The 19,874-nt window shown below is 43.0% G+C and overlaps 1 protein-coding gene across 4 annotated transcripts in view; it reads left to right on the top strand.

Annotated features, from left to right (window-relative positions):
* Positions 1–19,874, top strand: part of UBE2F (ubiquitin conjugating enzyme E2 F (putative)) — a 207,545-nt gene that overhangs the window by 144,030 nt on the left and 43,641 nt on the right. For all 4 annotated transcript variants that reach the window (XM_070933181.1, XM_070933182.1, XM_070933179.1 and 1 more), the window contains one exon: positions 7,529–7,586. In XM_070933181.1, coding sequence (XP_070789282.1) covers positions 7,529–7,586 — 58 coding nt within the window. The remainder of the gene's footprint in view (positions 1–7,528; positions 7,587–19,874) is intronic.

The raw sequence follows: 19,874 nt of genomic DNA, 5'->3' as shown, positions 1-19,874 counted from the left end.
TGGCAGAGTGGCTTGATAGAAGCCTCTTCTCAGTGCAAAAGATATGAAAACCCGTTTGGAGTTTGCAAAAAAAAAAAACACATGAAGGACTCTCAGACGGCGAGGAACAAAATTCTGTGATGAAGCCAATTGTTTGGCCTCAATTCTAAATGTTTTCTCTAGAGGAAACCAAGCACCGTTCATCATCTGCCCAATACCATCCCAACAGTGAAGCATGATGGTGGCAGTATCGTGTTGTGGAGGTGTTTTTAAGTAGTCGAGATTGGGAGACTGGTCAGGGTTGAGGGAAAGCTGAATGGAGCAAAGTAGAGGGATAATGAAAACCTGCTCCACAGCACTCAGGACCTCAGATTAGGCCGAATGTTCACTTTCCAACATGACAATGATCAAAAGTACACAGCCAAGATAACACAGGCTTAGGGACAACTCTGCAAATTCCTAGAGTGACCCAACCAAAGCCCTGACTTGAATCCTATTGAACATCGTTGGAGGGACCTGAAAATGGCTGTCCTACCACAGTTTCTATCCAACCTGACTGAGCTTGAGAGGATTTTCAAGGAAGTATGGCAGAAAATCCCCCAATCCAAGTGTGCAAAGCTTGTTGCATCATATGCAAAAAGACTCAAGGCTATAATTGCTGCCAAAGGTGCTTCAACAAATTTCTGAGTGAAAGGCCTGAATACTTATGCCAATGAAATATTTCAGTTTTTTCTTTTTAATAAATTTAAAGATATTTCTAAATTTTTGTTTTCACTTTGTCATTATGAGTGTAGATTAATGAGAAAAAAATGCATTTCAACAACTGTAGAATCAGGCTGCAGCAAAATTTGTTAATTTTGCAAAATTGACAAAAGTGAAGGGCGTCTGAATACTTTCTGAATGCACTGTAGGTCTTTAGGGGTTCAAGATGTTAAGATATAGTGGAGTGCCTTATTGACATCATTTGTCAACCTATTTACACAGTAGGCAAATTGCAAGGGGTCTAGCAGTGGATCTGTAGTGGCTTTCAGGTGGGCCAGCACTAACCTTTTGAAGGTTGTAAATACGGATATCAGAGCAACTGGTCTGTAATCATTCAACTCCTTGATGGAAGTTTCTTGGGTACTGGAATGATAGTAGAACATTTGAAACAAGAAGGGACATGACATATCTCCAGTGATTGATTAAAGATGCGGGTGAAGACTGGAGCCAATTGATCAGCACAAACTTTCTTTTTTTTTATTGAAAAAGTTTTTCAAATACATATTTTCCCCCCCTTTTCTTCCCCCCTCCTCCCTAATCCCCCCTCCCCCTCCCCTCCCCCGGTGGCTTCTCCAAAATAAAACCCAGATTAATAATAGGTTATATAATACTTTACCATCCTTTTACACCACCCCCCATATGCTAACCATTTCTTTCTAACAATATTATTGTCTCCCCCCTATACTATACATTTCAGAGCAACATTCAGCTGTAAAATTATATAATAAATCCTAATTTGGCAATTTCAACTCATAATCCACCCATATCCTCCTCCCCCATACATATATCTCTTAATTCAAGTCTTTTACGTATATTAATATAACATAACATCCCTTTTCCTAAACTAAACAATCAGTAAACTAGCCCAACTCCACCCATTTTCCTACAGGTCTACCATACATAATATTTTTAATATTTTTATTCTTCTGCCCACACCACTAAAAAAAATACATTTCCATATGTAAATAAAATCCTTAAATGACTTTAAGCTTGTAATCCATATGGTATCTTCTATAATATCTTTCATCTGGATTGTTAATTCGATCACCCATATTAGGGTAACATCAAATTCAAGTTCCAACAGCATGTTCAGTATCTTCAATTACCATCTGCCCCCATCAATAATAAATGTTTTCGTATATAAAAAACCACCCGAGTGACTTTATATTTATATTCCATATAGTTTCTTCTGTAATGTCTTCCATCTAGATTATTAATTCCAACCACCATGTTAGGGTAACAACCAGATCTTCTGCATGCCCCGATCCCATAATTCTCTTGCCTTGTAGCTCAGCATAAACGTAATCCATTTGTCAAAGAGTCCAAAATAGAAAGTTCCAATCCACTCAATTTAAGGCCATCTTCCACATCCCAAAAGTACAGCACTGCAGAGATCTGTCACTCTCCTCAAAATAATATAAACCAATACTTTGCCTCAACTATATTTTCATGTATTCAATCGTCTCTTAAGTAACTGACATTACACTGTTGTTTAGTCTAAAAATTTTTATTTTTGTAGGACCTGCTTCTTCTTTTCTTAACTTTTTGTGGTTTAGATCTCCATCCTAGTTTCCTTTCTATGAGTTGTATATCAACTGATTGATTTCCATGCTGGTCTGTAACTTGATAAGTCATCACATTAGAATCCAAAGCCGCCTCTCTTGTATTTATAGGTAATCCAACTATAACCTCTGAAGGAGAATCCAAAATCGGCTCGTCCAGAAAGGCCTCTGTAACTTGTTGTTTTTCCGTTACCTCCGCCTTGATCTGCTTAGCCTGAGTTTCAATCACTTGTTGATTTTGCTTTTCTTTATTCCCCTCGTGTGTTATACATGGAGATGTTGAACCCATTTTAAGAACCTTATAGTAAAATTCTTCCGCTTTTTCAACAGTATTTAGTTGATATCTTTCTCCTTGATATCTCAATATTATACCAACTGGAACATCCCACCTAAATGGGATGTTTTGTTTCTTTAGCTCAGTCACCAAAAATCCAAAATCCTTTCTATCTTTTAACATTTTGGGCGGCAGCTCTTTAAATATCCAAATCTTCCTTCCATGCATTTCAAGAGTGGAGTTAAAAGACTTTTGCACAATGTCATTTCTTATTTCTTTATCAGTAAAGTAAATCACCACATCTCTAGGCAACTGCCTTTGCTTCGCCACCCAAGAATTAACTCTGTAGGCCTTGTCAATCTTGCAGGATACCTCTTCAGAACTAACCTTTAAAATCCCAGCCAGAACTTCAGCAGACACCTTTCTCAAATCTTCTCTTTTATTTTCCTGTATTCCCCTAATTCTAACCGCAAATTCCATGAATCTGAATTGCATTATTGTGGCTTCATTTTCAATCCTCTGTTTTATATTATCTACATTGTGAGTCTTGTAATCAGCTTCCTTTATTTTTTTAAACTCTACTTCTGGGCTTTTTTCTTGAATCATTATTAAATCATTTTCAATTCTTTGTATTTTATTATCCAAATTATAAATCTTATCATCAACTTCCTTCATTTTAGACTCTATTTTTGAATTTATAACTTCATCCATCTTCATAATTACTTCTAAGAAACTGTTCATATGTTGCTTCAGAATATCATACTTTTGTTGAACCAACCCTTTAATTTCCTGTCTAAAATTTTCAAGGTTCTGCTTCACAGTCTTATCATGTCTTACCATCTCCTCCAGTACAAATTTCTTTAGGTCTGAGAAGCCATTCTTCTGCATCTGCAAGCTCACAACTTGTTCATGTGATTTATAAATGGGGGAGCCCCCCCCCCACAGCTTGGTTATCTGGCTTTGTCAGTTTTAGCGCCATCCTGCCACACAAACAGATTTTTTTTTCCTTTTAAAGAAAAAGACTTCTCTCCAAACAATATCAATAACAAATCTCTAAGAAGGAAGAAGCATGAAATAAGAATTTTTCTCTTCACTTCTAACCAGCACTTTTGTTAGATATTTTGTAACATAATAAACTATTCAAACGGAAGGACTTTCTCTTTCAGCTTTTCTCAAGCCTCGACCAGTCACCATTTTAAACTCTCTTTTTTCCTCCTTTCACTCTTCTTTACTTTTAAAATCAGTCTTGGGGTTAGAAATACTTGCAGTTTAGGATCCCAGATCCAGATTTCATCCTGCTAATTCAGATGATCTGTTAGTTTCGTCAATTGGTCCGGTCCCATCGCCTGGCTCTGCAAGAAGCAGAGTTCTCCCGAAGCCCGGAGCAGCAGTGAGCGGAAATAGGGAGCCACAACCTGCTTCGTCCCCAAGAGTAAAAAAGAACTCTGGGGACTTCGCAGAGGGCTCTACCTGCCCTCGCCGGCTCTGTCTCACATTTCCTTTAGGAAATGGAGTTTTTCGAGCCGCCTTTCAGCTGTAAAGGCGGCTCTTTACGGGCGACGGGGCTGGCGGTCTCAAAAGACCGTCTGACGGCGACAGAAGCCAAACCGGAAGCCGATCAGCACAAACTTTCAAGCAAGAAGGAATCACCCTGTCTGGGCCTGGTGCTTTTCCAGCCTGAAATGTCTGTCAAACAGATGTCGCACATCTTTTTCTGTGATCACCAGAGGTGGTAGGCCCAAAGGGATGGAGCTGGGTGTAGGAGATTTGGCTAATGTTGGTGTATCTGAGATGGAGAAGGTAGCGACCATTGACAGAAGTCTCCTCTCAAATCTATAACAGAACACATTCAGGTCATTTGCCAGTTGCCAATTGTAGGCATCTTTTAATGTAGAGTAGCAGTGGTTCTAAAATATTCTTGTCTCTTGTGAGACAGTTGACATACTGAATGTATCTTGGCAGCTCTTGGCTTAGGTTAGCTCTGTTAAAATTATCCTAATACAATGAGTAGGGAGTCTGGATATCTCTGTTCAGCACATAGGATTTGGTAAGTTAAAGTTTGCAATGTCTTGTATATGCAAACTTGGAGTGGTATGTAGATCTCAACTAGGATGAATGAAGAAAACACTTGGGGAACATAATAGGGTATGCAAATAATAAATAGTGTCTCTAAATCCAACCACAAAATTTCTTTAGTATAGTGACATTTTTACACCACCGGTTGTTAATATAAAAGCAGATACTTCCTCCCTTCTTTTTACCAGATGTTTCTGCAATTCTATTTGCTCTTTGAATCTGAAATTCTGACATTTGTAGCAGCTATCATTAATTGAATCATTCAGCTGTGTTTGATTGAAGCAGAGGGCTGCTGAATTGGAAAAGTCTGAGTTGTTCCTATTTAAAAGGAGCATTTCATCAGTCTTATTTATGAGTGAGTGAAGATTAATAAAATACAGCAAGGGGGTGAGAGATTTTCTTGCCCCATGAGTTTTTGTAAAATACCCTCTCACTTGCCCCTCCTCTTGTTTCTCTTCTGCTTCTTTCTAACTGCAGTGCTGAAAGAGATAACCGTCATTCCCTCAGTCAGAATTTTCTCTGCATTGAAAGCTGCATGTTATTTAAAGTCCAATGTCTGATATTCAAAATCTCATCTCTTGAGTATGAAATTTGTCGAGCCACAGAAAATAATAGAAAATATGAGAACTACTTGAGAACATTTCATTGAGGCTGCCATCAGGCTGCCATTTAAAGGAAGATAGATTAAATCTTATTAAAATAGATTAAGAAAAGTAGTTCTGTTCAGTTTTAAGAAGACTAGTGGTAGCTAGTGTTCAAATAACTGAAGCTGACATTAAAAAAGAGGTTCTTTATCATGCCAATGATAGGAGCCTTGGTAGTACAGTGGTCTAAAGCACCCTGTTATTAAGACCAGCTGCCTGCAATTACTGCAGGTTCGACTCTCGCCAGGCTCAAGGTTGACTCAGCCTTCCATCCTTTCTAAGGTAGGTAAATTGAGGACCTAGTTGTGAGGGCAATAAGCTGACTTTGTATAAATATACAAAAGGATGAAGACTATTGCTTAGCACATTGTAAGCCGCCCTGAGTCTCCGGAGAAGGGCGGCATATAAATCAAATTAAAAAAAAAAAAGACTAAGAGTCTTGTTTAACAGGATAATAGTCAAGCAAGAAGGTAGATTATGAGGAATATGAAGAAAAAAAGCCCTAGCAATATTAATAATTTCAATAGTTCTCATTATCTGAAGAAATAACATCTTCAGAAATCAGATATAATTCCATATCTTTTAAAAAATAAAAATATAGTTATATATCTGTTCATACACATTATTCTCGACTTATGACCACAATTCAGCCCAAACTTTCTGTTGCTAAGCAAGATAATTAAGTTGTCAGACTTCGATGCTATCTCAAAATAAATGAATTTCCAAACTGCCAATCTTTAAGGAAATCTTTTCTTTAATTGAGCACAGCCACCGGATCATGACTCGATGCGGACAAGACTGACGTTTTGCCCCCCAATCCCTCCCTTTCCGATCCCCAAATCTCTGCTTCTCATTGGCTATCTTCCAAGTCAATCTTCAGACTTCTTGTCTCGTCATTTCCCAGGAATGTCTCCCCCCTTCATTTCCACGACAACCCGACTTCAAAGGGATTTAGCAGGCAAAAGTTCAGAGCTTATCTCTCTCTCTCCTCTGCTCTCTATGCCAGCGTTGAAACGCTGACATAAGTAAGTTTTGCCCCATTTTATGACCTTTCTTGCCACAGTTGTTAAGTGAATCATTACAGTTGTTAGTAATAGTTGTTAAAGGAATCCAGCTTCCTCATTGACTTTGCTTGTCAGAAGGTTGCAAAAAATGATCACATGACCCTAGGAAACTGTAACTCATAAAAATGACCTAGTGTCAAGTATCTGAATTTTGATCACGTGACCATGGGGATGTTACAACAGACACACCCATATTTTTCAGACTATAAGACGCTCTGGACTATAAGACGCACGTAGCTTTTGGGGAGGAAAACAAGAAAAAAAAAATCTGCCTTTGCCTCCCAGCAATTTGCCTCCTTGCAGCAAACAGCAAACAGCCTGGTCAGCTTCAGCACAGCCTGATTTAGCACAAGCAGCTAATTGGTGGTTGGATCTGCTTCCCGGAATACCGCTTATCAGCTGTTCCAGGCTGCGGAGATCGCCACCACCTATCGATGCCATCGATGGCCATCGCCGCTGCTACCTATCGCCGCCTCTGCATGCCTCATTTTCGGCCTCCGCATGCCCCATTTTTGGCCTGTTCCAGGGGGCGGGGATTGCTGCTACCGCCTATCCCCACCACCTGGAACGGGCCAAAAATGGGGCTCGCAGAAGCCAAAAACAGGGTGCACGGAGGCTGAAAAAGGGGCTCACGGAGGCTGAAAATGGAGTGCGCGGAGGCAGCGATAGGTCGCAGTGGCAATGAACGGCAGCTGTGATCCCCCGCAGCCTGGAACAGCTGATAGGCATTCCGGGAGGCAAATTCAACTGCCAATCAGCTGCTCATGCTAAATCAGGCTGTGCTGAAGCTGACCAGGCTGTTTGCCGCAAGGAGGCAAATTGCTCGGAGGTAGAAGCCGAAGGGTAGGGCCAGTGGGTGGGTGGGGCTTCGGCAACATTCACTCTATAAAACGCACAGACATTTCCACCATGCATGTTATACACTGAAAAATACAATAAGTGTGAGAAACAGTCATAACTCACTTTTTTCAGTACTTTTGTAACTTCGGACGGTCACTAAACAAATGGTTGTAAGTTGAGGACTACCTGTATTTGATATAAATAACATAATATGATGCTTTCAGAACTTTTTGTAATTTAAATATACTTTGGCAATACTTTCTAAAACCTAGTGTATTTAAAAATGTGAATTGTACTTATAAGATAATATTTTGTTATCTCTTTCAGTTTGTTAAGAGAACATTCTATTGATGGCACTGGCTGGGCTCCAACTAGAACCTTAAAGGTGAGTTATATATAAATATTTCTTTAGTTTTACTTTGGATATTAGAAACATTTCAGAAAATAAATGCTTAAGGTACAACCAACCCATGTAATATTGATTTCAGTGGGAGTTTAAGCTCTTGTCCTCTAAAATAGATGGGCTTAATTTTTTAATTTATAAATTTACATGGCTGCCTGTTTTGTAAAAGACAACTTTGGGCAGTTCACAATAAATATGAAAGATTTTCAGAGTACCCAAGGAACTATGGGAAATCTGACTTCCAGTTCTACTTCAATCACAATAGAGCTGGAAGGGACCTTGGAGATCTTCTAGTCCAACCCTCTGCTCAATCAGGAGATCCTATACCATTTCAGACAGGTGGCTGTCCATCCTTTTCTTAAAAACCTTCAGTGATGAAGCACCTACAACTTCTGAAAGCAAGCTGTTCCACTGATTAATTGTCCTCACTGTTAGGAAGTTACTCCTTAATTCCAGGTTGCTTCTCTCCTTAATTAGTTTCCATCCATTGTTGCCTTGCCTTCTGGTGCTTTGGAAAATAAGTTGATCTCCTCTTCTTTGTGGCAGCCCCTCAAATACTGAAATATTACTATCATATTACCTCTAGTCATTCTTTTCTATAGACTGGCCATACCCAATTCCTGTAACTGTTCTTTATATGTTTTTGTCTCCAGGCCTTTAATAACCTCAGTTGCTGTTCTTTACACTTTTTCCCAAAGTCTCAAAACCTTTTTGTAATGTGATAACCAAAACTAGATGCAGTATTCCAGGTGTGGTCTTACTAAGGATATATAAAGCAGTACAAATACTTCATGTGATTTTGATTCTATGTCTCTATTTATACAACCAAAGATTGTATTACCTTATTTGGCTGTTGTCATACATTTCTGGCTCATGTTTAAGTGATCGTCCACTAGGACTCCTTCTCACAGTTACTGTTTTTGAGCCAAGTTTCGCCTAATCTCTCATGTGACCTTGGTTTTTCCTGCCAAAGGTGTAAAACTTAACTTTTCTCTACATTAAATTTCATGTTGTTGGATAGGGCCCATTGTTCAAGTCCATCAAGATCTTTTTTGATCCTGAGTTGTCTTCTGGTTGGCTATTCCTGCCAGCTTAGTATCATCTGCAAATTTGATGAGTTCCCCTTCTATTCCCTCATCTAAGTCATTTATGAAGATATTGAAGAGTACTGGGCCTAAGACGGAACCTTATGGTACCCTGCTGCTTACTTCCCTCCATGTAGATGTAGTACTATTAAGGACTGCTTGTTGTGTACTCATTGAGTACACTTTGTCAGCCAGTTATGAATCCATCTAGTAGTGATGCTGTCTATCTAGTTTACCAAGAAGTAGGCTGTGATCTACTTTGTCAAATGCCTTGCTGAAGTCTAAGTATATTATGTCCACAGCATTTTGCTGGTCTACTAATTTATCAAAGAATGAAATAAATTTGGTTTGGCATCATCTGTTTTTAACAAACCCATGCTGGCTCCATGCTGGAAATCCGGGCTGACTGAGGAAGGATCACGAGCCATGGCGGAGGCTTCCCTTTCGCAATCCTCCCCCCTCCTTTTCCTCTCATGACCCCCTGGCCAGCTGTAGTGGGGCCGGGAAGGTGTGCATGAGCGGGGAGACCCTCAAGTGAGCGGCCACCCACCCCGCGTGAGCCTTTGCTTCGCTTTGGTTCGTTCCTCAGCCAGTCCAGATTTCCAAAAAGTTGCCAAGAAGAAAGAAAAGTAATAGTAAAGAGCCCCAAGGGGAGCTTGCTGGGTTGGCCCAGCCTCGGCTTTCCAAGAGAGAGATACAGAGATACACACACACACACACACACACACACACACACACACACACACACATAGACAGAGAGATATACGGAGAGGGGGAGAGAGAGAGACATAGATACAGAGAGAGAGATACAGACAGAAGGGGAGAGAGAGAGACATAGAGACACAGAGGAGGGGAGAGAGAGGGAGAGAGAGAGAGATACAGGGTGTGGGGGGATAGAAGGGGAGAGAGAGACACACAGTGGGAGATAGAGAAGGGAGAAAGAGGCATAGAGAGACACACAGAGAGATACAGGGGGGGAGAGATACAGAGATACAGAGAGGGGGGAGAGAGACAGAGAAGTCAAGAGACACACAGGGGGAGAGGGGGGAAGATAGGGAGAGGGGGAGAGAGACAGAGAGGGGGGAGATAGACGGGGAAGATAGGGAGAGAGAGACAGGGAAGAGAGAGATAGAGGGGGGAGAGAGGGGAAGATAGAGAGGTAGAGGGAGAGAGAGGGGGGAGAGAAAGATACAGAAAGAGGGAGAGGGGGGAGATAGGGAGAGTGGTGGAGATAGAGGGAGAGAGGGGGGGGTCAAAAGGGTTTTGTGATTCCCAGTGTTTTTTTAATAGCCAGTTCTCTGCCCTAATGACCAGCTGGGTAGGCATGGCTAGAGGGTCATGTGATTGGGTAGGAGTGAGTGATGTTGAGTTGGCAATGCCCATCTAGGTTTTGTGGCTCCCGGTGTTTTGTTTTCTGTGGGAAATGGGTCCAAATGGCTCTTTGAGTGTTTAAGGTTGCAGACCCCTACCCTAGGCACTCCTCTCTGTTCTCATCCGATACCTGTGGAGATGATCTTGGTTCCCACGAGAGAGAGGAGTGTTGTGTCTGGCACTGCATTCCATCCTCCTTCCCTCCTTCCATAGTGTGTGGCAACTGAGAACCAACAAAATGGCTTCTGCCAGGGAACGTCCGGTTGGCACCGCGTTGAGACAGCCGAGGAGAAGTGGGGCTCCGCAAAACCCAGCTGATTCTTCTCCATTTGGAGTCCCTAAGGGGCCAATGTGACCCTGGAGGGTTGATGAAGAAAGGAGGGACCCCTTGTCGATTGCGGGGACTTGGCGGTCTTCCCGCTGGATCCGAGGGCATCCTCCCAACCAACGGAGTAAGAGGCGACCATTTCGGTCTGACAGAAGCTGTGACAACCAAAAGGAAAGCATGAACTAGTGATTTGTGAGCAGTGTACTGGAACTGTTCCAATTTCTACTCTTGAGATTTAATTCCTGAATAAAGATACTTTTTGAAATTTAAGATTCTCTAAAGGCAAGAGGAAGGGATTTTACTCCTGCCTCTAAAAGGAAACAGCGAGTTAATATGTAAAGAGACAGATGACAGATCCAGAAAACAGAAAGAACTCTAATGGGAGAATGTTAAGTTAAATAATAAAGAAAAGACCGGACTGAAACTTGAAAAGAAACTTAAAATATTGGAAATATTTTTGAATACCTGAAAATAAAAAAGTGAACTATCAGACAAATAATAGCTAAACTTTCGCTTTATAAACTAGGACAGGGGTTTGCAACCTTAAACACTCAAAGAGCCATTTGGACCTGTTTTCCAAAGGAAATAAACCACTGGGAACCACAAAACCTGGGTGGGTGTGGCCAACTCGACGTCACTCCCAGTCACATGACCCCCCCAGCCACGCCTACCCAGCCAGTCATTAGGGCAGAGAACCAGGAACCGCAAAACTCTTCTCTCTCTCTCTCTCTCCCCCCCTCTCTCTCTATCTCTCTCTGTAACTCTCCCCCTCTCCCTATCTTCCCCTCTCTCTCTCCATACTCTCTGTATCTCTCTCTCTTCCCCTCGCTCTCTCCCCCCTCTCTGTATCTGTCTCTCTCTATCCCTCTCCCTCCCCCTCTCTCTGTATCTGTGCATATGTGTGTCTATGTCTCTCTGTGTGTGTGCATTTCTGTATCTCTCTCTCTCTGTCTGTGTCTCTTCTCACACTCTTGGAAAGCTCAGCGAGCTCTCATTGGGGCTCTTCGTTACTGCTTTTCTTTCTTCTTTTTGGAAATCCAGACTAGCTGAGGAACGAGCGTGAAGCATAGTGTAGGCTTCCCTTTGGGCGACCCTCTTTCTCCTCTCATGACCCCTTGGCCAGCTGTGGCGGGGCCAGGAGTGTGTGCACGAGTGGAGAAACCCTCCTCAAGCGAGCTGGCAGGCTCAGCCAAAGCGCAGCAAAGGTACATGCGGGGCAGGCAGCCCCTTGCTTGAGTGTCTCCCCACTCATGCACACACTTCCAGCCCCACCACAGCCAGCCAGGGGGTCACAAGAGGAGAAGGGGGAGGAGGGTTGCCCGAAGGGAAGCCTCCACTGCGCTTCATGCTTGTTCCTCAGCCAGCCTGGATTTCCAAAAAGAAAAAAGAAAAGCAGTAGCGAAGAGCCCCAAGGAGAGCTTGCCAGCTTGGCCTAGCCTTGGCTTTCCTGACTCCCGGGGTGGGCGTGCGATGTTTGGCGGGGCCAGCACCTTTTCCCGCTGCCCTGAGCTTCTTAAAGCTGCGGGCCTGTCCCCCTTTCTGTCATCCCATCCTCCCAGATTCCATTCCCAGCCCACCAGGCCTGGTGTTAGCGAGGCCGGCGTTTGTCGGGTCGCCGGGTCAGGCAAGTGTCTTGGAGCGGAGAGCAGATTGAGCATCTCCCCAAACGACTGAGGAAAGCCCAGCACCAACAAGGAACAGAAGAAGCTCCAGCAAAAGTGAGGCACCAGACAATCAGCCCTGGCTGCTTTTCCACCCCTCGCCGTCACCCTTACCTTCTCAGGCCAGGCAAGGAGTGACTGGGAGGGGAGGGTGAGGGATGGGACCAGCCAGTGATGGGACAGGGAGCCACAGCAGAGGGCCCAAGGAGCTGCAAGCGGCTCCGCAGCCATGGGTTGCTGACACCCGAGCTAGGAGATAGAGTTGGGACGACTCCTAGTGGTGGAAAAAAGATATAACACAGATGGAAGTGAATTTGGGAAATAAAAAAGAAGAAAAAATAGAATTGAAATAGATAAGAAGACAGGAGATAAGAAAACAGCTGCAAGGCTGTTTGCTTGTTGTTTGGGGACAGGCAGTGTGATCTTTGAAGCTCGCTGAACTCACAAAGCAATTTCATAAAATCTCACTGAGTGAATTGGCTTTTTGGTTTTTTGGCTTTTTTTGGATTGCTGGGACATTGGGGAGTTTGGAGGGGACATTGGGAAGTCTGGAGGGCCATTCTGGATTACAAACATCATTTGACAAAACACTCTGAGGGGTGAAAGAAGAAAAGTGAAACAATATACACATATTTGGACAAGATACTGGGAGGAAAAGTTGGATTATAAAACTCCTGACTTTAAAGTGTTTTTTTTTTCTTTTTCTATAGATTTGATATTCTAATATTGGAATTTATATAAAGTTGAAATTTAGAAATAGACTTTAATAGGGTATTGATGGAGTAACTGTAGATAGTAAGGTATTATATGTTATTAGCTGATCATTATATAAATTTGTAAGATTAGATTTGTAAGACTATAAGACTATAAAATAGATTGTAGATTGATTATAGAAGATAAAAAAAATGAGTGCTCTAAACTTAACAAAAATAGGAAAGAAAAAAATCTTCCACACTGGCATCTGCAGCATCCCACCCATCAAACCAAAGATCAATAGACACAGTTACAACAAGAAAAAACAAATACTTTCCAAAAACAAACACAATCGGCTCCAATCATTCAAGAAGTAATTACTTCACAGAAAGAGGAAGCAAGGAAAAATCATAATGCGGTGAAAGGTGATTTGGGGGAGATGAAGGAACAGATTCAGAATATGGACGTAAGACTAGGAAAATTTCAGCAAATGATAAAAAATGAACAAAGGATCCAGAAAATAGAGGACAAATCAGAAGAAACCAAGAAAAAAATGGAGGAAATAAATCAAAAGTTGACACAAGCAAACAAGAACCTGGAAGAGACAGTCATAATTTTAGAGATGGAGAAAGCAGTTCATTTCCTATGATTTCAGAACATAGAGGATGATAAAGAAGAAGACCTCCCAGAAGTGATGACTGAGTTATTGGCAAGTGCCCTAGAGATAGGAAACAACAGATAGATAAAATGTTTCGAATAAACACAAGCTATGCAAGGAGACATAAGGTCCCAAGGAAGGTACACGTGAGATTTGTTAAATCAACAAGAGATGAAATATTTAAAAAGGCGATGATCCATTGCTCTACAGATGGAAAGAAATTGTGGTTCTGAAACAGATTAGTAGGAGGGTAAGAGATTTACAGAAGCAATATTAATTCTTGACTATTAAACTAATTAAAAGAGTAGCAAATTTCAGATGGTTGGTACCAGAGGGAATATTAGTGGATTGGGATGGTAAAAGATACAGACTGGATTTGTTAGATAAGGCGATAGAATTCTTTTTTTTTTTTCGTTTTAAAAACAAACTTTATTAAATTTTAAAAAAAAAATTATATAAAACATTCACAACCTTAAAATTCAAACAACAATATCAACAAACAATAAACAAAGTATATATAATGTATATAAGTACACGTATATACAAACCTAATTTTCCCTTTTTTTCCCCCTTAATGACGGTGTATAATTATTACTTTTAATTCCATACTAAATTTTGACTTTACTTTCTTTTCCATTGGTTTATCCACTCATACCAACTGTCCAATATCTTAAAATACTTTGAGTCTTCCTTATCTTTCAATTTCAACGTTAGTCTATCCATTTCTGCACATGTGTAAATTTTTTGAATTATTTGCTGTTCCAATGGCAATTGATCTGTTTTCCAAACTTGGGCTAGGGCTAACCTAGCTGCCGTAATTATATGTAATATTAGGTACCTTTTTTCCTTTCTAATGTTTTGTTTAATCATTCCTAGCAAAAAAATTTCTGGTTCTAACTCAATATCCTCCGCAATTATTTCTGATATCCAAATTTTTATTTTTATCCAATATTTCTTAATTTTTGGGCAAAGCCACCAGACATGGAAAAAGGTTCCCTGTGCTTGTTTGCATTTCCAGCACGTTGGATTAAGGTTTGCATACATCTTCGCTAATCTCGCAGGGGCTAGGTACCATCTGTACCTCATCTTGTAGTGGTTCTCCTTGTATGCTACAGATTTTATTATTGTATAATTGGTTTCCCATACCCTTTCCCATTCTTCCATTTGTATATTTTTGCCAATATTCCTTGCCCAAGCTATCATTTGTCCTTTGACTAGATTTTCAGCTAGGTCAAAGTCTAATAAGTATTTATAAATCTTTGAAATCAAATTTCCATCTTTGGCTTCTAATAGTTTGTCTAGTCGGTTGGGATTTATTTCAATTCCTCCTTCATTGTCTTTATTATATCTAATTTGTATTTGTATGTGGGGCCACCAATCTATCTCTATGCCTTGTTCCCTGAGTTCCTGCCGTGTTTTAAATCTTCCTTGGGGATCCAGTACTTCTTTATATCTGAATAACTTATGGGGTTCTAATGTGTTGGGGTGTGTTGCCGCCTCCAATGCAGATATCCAGCCGGGAACCTTCATATAATGTTTGTTTTTAATTTCGAACCAAATGCCAATCAGTGAATTTCTTATAATGTGGTCTTTAAAATGTTTATAGATTTTGTTCCCGGCATTCCACAAATAGGCATGCCACCCCTTTAACAAATCGTGACCTTCCAATTTTAGTAGCCTGTAATTCTCCAAATTGACCCACTCCTTAATCCATGTTAAACTCGCTGCCTTATAATATTTGTCCCACGCTGGTAGGCCAAAACCCCCTCTAGATCTATCATCCTGTAATATATTTAAATTTATTCTTGGTTTTTTCCCCTCCCATACGAATTTTGATGTTATTTTGTTCAAGTTTGTAAAAAAGTTTTTCTCTAATTTAACTGGAATAGTTTGAAATAAGTAGAGGAGCCTCGGGAGTATATTCATCTTAATCGCCCCAATTCTTCCTAGTAATGATAAGTTTAGTTTGCCCCATCTTTCTAAATCATTTTTAATTTGTTGTACTAACTCCCCATAATTATTATCTTTTATAGCCACATTCCTAGTTGTCAGATTGATACCTAAATATTTTACCCTCTTAACTACTTGTAATCCTGATTATTTTTCTAATTCTTCTATTTGTTTTGCTGTTAGATTTTTAGTTAATATTTTAGTCTTATCCTTATTCACTTTTAAACCTGCCACCTTACCAAACTTCTCTATTTCTTCCGTTAATTTTAGTTCTGTTTCTAATGGATCTTCTATGAAGAATACAAGGTCATCAGCAAATGCTTGAACCTTGTATTCTTCTCCTTTAACCTTAAGTCCTTTTATATTTTTATTGAGTCTAATTCTTCTAAGTAGATTTTCTAGCATTAGAATAAAAAGTAGTGGTGAAAGTGGGCACCAAGGCGATAGAATTCTATGATAGTTACATTGCTGCAAATGAGGGACAAGAAATAAGCTGAAAATTGGAATATCAAAGACAAGAGGAACCAACAGGAGAAGAGAGGAATGCACAAGAAAAAGGAGAAACAGAGAAAGCAGAATGAGAAGGAGCAAGGGCAAAAGATCAAAGACAAATAAGAACAACTAGGAGAATAAGATCTATATATAAGTAAAGGAGATAGAGGGGGGAAACGAGTTGTTGTCAATAAATATAAATGGACTGAATTCCCCCATAAAAAGGGGGAAAAATTATATTTGATTACAAAAGTTGAAGGTAGATATAATTTGCCTTCAAAAAACCCACATAAAAAAGCAAAACAGGAAATTATTGGAGTGCCCCAATTATTTTGGAATCCCGAGAGATGGCATGCGGCGAGGAGGGGGTTGTGGGGTTTTTGGGGGAAATTTTTAGATAAGGTTTTAAAGGTTTCTGGGAGGGGGTGGGCTCTGTGGGTTTGGGGGAGAACCTGTCAGGGAGGAGGGCAGAGCCGGCTGAAGAGCGCGGCACCAGAGGTGCGGGAACCGGGGTCAAGGAGGGGGTTAGAGCTTGTGTTGTGGATGGACATTACATCAGTACTGTGGGTGGGAGGGGCAGATATGGCGGGAGCAGGGGGCCACATCAGGTTGTGGGAGCGCGCACCCGCTGGCTCCAAGCGGTGGCGCGCTCCGGCCTCCAATGCTCCTCTCGTTCCCCAGGTTACACAGACCCTCAGGCCCTGGGCCTTCGGCTGATGCTGTGCAATGCCCGGTCTGTGGTAAATAAAGCCCCCCTCATTTGTGATCTTGTTCAGGAGGAGGGAGAAGTCCTGGCGGGTATTACAGAGACCTGGTTGGCCCAGGAGGGGGGGTCCCCCTCGTTGAGATGTGCCCACCCGGTTTCCACGCATTTCATCAGCCGAGGACACAGGAGAGGGGCGGGGGGGGTGGCGGTTGTCATTAGAGAAGGTCTTGGTCCGAGGGAGGCCACTGTTCCTCAGACGGCTGGATGTGAGTCCCTCCTTGTGAAGTGGGGTCATAGGGTGCAGATGGGCGTGCTGGTTACGTACCTGGCTCCCTGCCACGTAGCAGCAGCCCTGCCCGAGCTGCTCAACGTTATAGCTGCGGTGGCGGTTGACACCCCTAGGCTTATGGTCATGGGGGATTTTAACCTGCCATCCACCGGGGAGGCGTCTGAGGTGGCTCGGGAGTTCATGGTTTCCATGACGGCCATGGACCTGACCCAGTTAGTTCATATCCCTACTCACATGGGGGGAAACACGCTGGACCTGGCTTTTGTCTCTGGTCAATGGTTGAGTGATCTTGAGATAGGGGATATAGTGATCGAGCCCTTGTCATGGTCGGATCATTCCCTCCTTCGCTTTGACCTTCGAACCACCGCACTCTGCCGCAGGGAGGCGGAACCGTTGAGGTGGTTCCGCCCCAGGCGCCTGATGGATCCAGATAGGTTCCAGATGGAGCTTGGGCCATTTCCTGAGGCTCTGGCACACGGCTCGACTGAGGAGCTGGTGGCCGCCTGGGATAGGGCGGCCGCTGGAGCTTTGGATCGGGTCGTGCCTTTGCGGCCTCTGACCCAGCGCCGATCTCGCCTGGCTCCTTGGTTCACTGAGGAGCTGAGGGAGATGAAGCGCCGGAAAAGACGCCTGGAGAGCGGTTGGAGGGCCAGCCATTCTGAATCTGACTGAACACTGGTAAGGTCTCATATTAAGACCTACCTGGTGGCGATAAAAGCGGCGAAGTATAACTATTTTGCCACTCTTATTGCGTCATCAGATAATCGCCCGGCCGCCCTGTTTAGGGTGACCCGCTCCCTGCTCCACCAGGAAGTGCGGGAGGACCCCTTGGAGGATAGAGCCGAGGATTTTGTACAATATCTGTATGACAAAATCGCTCAGATTAGGGAACACCTGGACTCTGACTGGGTAGATTCAGGGGGGAGGACAGAGGCAGGTCTTGTGAGTATTATCTGGGAAGAGTTTGATTCTGTGATGCCCGAAGATGTGGACAGGATACTGGGCAGACTGAGCGCAGCCACATGTTTACTGGACCCGTGTCCCTCCTGGCTGGTGCTGGCCTCTTGGGAGGTTACACGAGGCTGGCTCCCGGGGATTATAAATGCTTCTCTGAGTGAGGGTGTCTTCCCCGCTGCCTTGAAAGAGGCGGTGGTGAGGCCTCTCCTCAAGAAGCCTTCCCTGGACCCGGCAGTGTTGGCAAATTACCGTTCAGTCTCCAACCTTCGCTTCGTTGCGAGGGTTGTTGAGAGTGTGGTAGCGCGACAGCTCCCTCAGTACCTGGATGAATCGTCGTATCTGAATCCGTTCCAGTCCGGCTTCAGGCCTGGGTACAGCACGGAAACGGCATTGGTCGCTTGGTTGATGATCTCTGAAGGGCTCAGGACAGGGGTTGTTCCTCTGTCCTAGTCCTATTAGACCTTTCAGCGGCTTTTGATACCATCGACCATGGTATCATGCTGCACCGGCTAGAGGAGTTAGGGGTGGGGGGCACCGTCCTATGGTGGTTCTCCTCCTTTCTCTCTGACCGGTCGCAGTCCATGTTGACAGGGGGGCAGAGGTCGACCCGGAGGCCCCTTGTATGTGGGGTGCCACAAGGGTCGGTCCTCTCGCCCCTTCTGTTCAACATTTATGTGAAGCCACTGGGTGAGATCATCCATGGTTTCGGGGTGAAGTACCATTAGTACGCTGACGACACTCAGCTGTACATCTCCACCCCGGACCACCCCAACGATGCCCTTGAAGTGATGTCCCGGTGCCTGGAGGCCATGCGGATCTGGATGGGGAGAAACAGACTCAGGCTCAACCCATCCAAGACCGAGTGGCTGTGGTTTCCGACATCCCGATATAGTCAGTTGGTGCCATCACTGACTATTGGGGGCGAGTCATTGGCCCCCACGGAGAGGGCTCGCAACTTGGGTGTCCTCCTGGACTCACGGCTGTCTTTGGAAGAGCACTTGATGGCCGTGGCCAGGGGGACATTTTATCAGGTCCGCCTGATTCGCCAGTTGCGTCCCTTTCTGGATTGGAACTTGTTAAATACGGTCACTCATGCTCTCGTTACTTCCTGCCTGGATTACTGCAATGCTCTCTACATTGGGCTCCCCTTGAGGAGCACCCGGAGGCTCCAGCTGGTCCAGAACGCGGCTGCGCAGGTGGTTATGGGAGCAGCGTGGCGCTCCCATCTGACTCCCCTCCTGCGCGAGCTGCACTGGCTCCCGTTGGTCTTCCGGGTGGGCTTCAAGGTTTTGGTTACCACCTTTAGACCACTCCATGGCATCGGACCGGGGTATTTACAAGACCGCCTTCTGCTACCAATAGCCTCTCACCGATCAGTACGCTCCGATAGAGAGGGGCTTCTCAGGGTGCCGTCGGCCAAACAGTGTCGACTGGCAGCCCCCAGGAGGAGAGCCTTCTCTGCGGGGGCACCTACCATCTGGAACGAGCTCCCCCCAGAGATACGGAGGATCCCGGATCTGCGCATGTTTCATCGTGCTCTCAAAACTTTTTTTTTCAGGAGGCTGGCCTGGCCTAACTCCCTTTTAAATTTTTAAATCGTTTGATTTGTTTTATAAATTGGGTGTTTTAATCTGTGTTTCGGCCAAAATATTGACTAATTTTAAGGGACTTTTAATGTTTGTATTATCTGTATGTATTTTATCTTGGCTGTTCACCTCTGAGTCCTCCAGGAATAGGGCGGTATAGAAATTTAATAAATAAATAAATAAATAATAATAAATAATAAATAAATAAATAATAATAAATAAATAAATACTATATATATGCATATTCTTTCTAGCCAGGTTCTACCTACGTAAGCTAAGTTGTTCTTCAGCCCTAGTTCTGTGAAATCTCATTTCACAGAACTAGGGCTGAAGAACAACTTAGCTTACATAGATAGAACCTGGCTAGAAAGAATATGCACATAAAAGCCTACAAAAAAGAAAAAGACATATATGTATGTATGTATGTATGTATGTGTATATATATAGTACAATATTTGTTTTTCTTTCTTTTTCGTAGGTTTTATGTGTATTTC

This window comes from Pituophis catenifer, unplaced genomic scaffold, assembly GCF_029215685.1.
Source record: "Pituophis catenifer annectens isolate HBS135680 unplaced genomic scaffold, rPitCat1.0.hap2 SCAF_1, whole genome shotgun sequence".
In the NCBI taxonomy this organism is placed as follows: Eukaryota; Metazoa; Chordata; class Lepidosauria; order Squamata; family Colubridae; genus Pituophis; species Pituophis catenifer.
The sequence above is the reverse complement of the archived record's forward strand: the minus strand, read 5'-3'. Positions and strand labels throughout refer to the sequence as shown.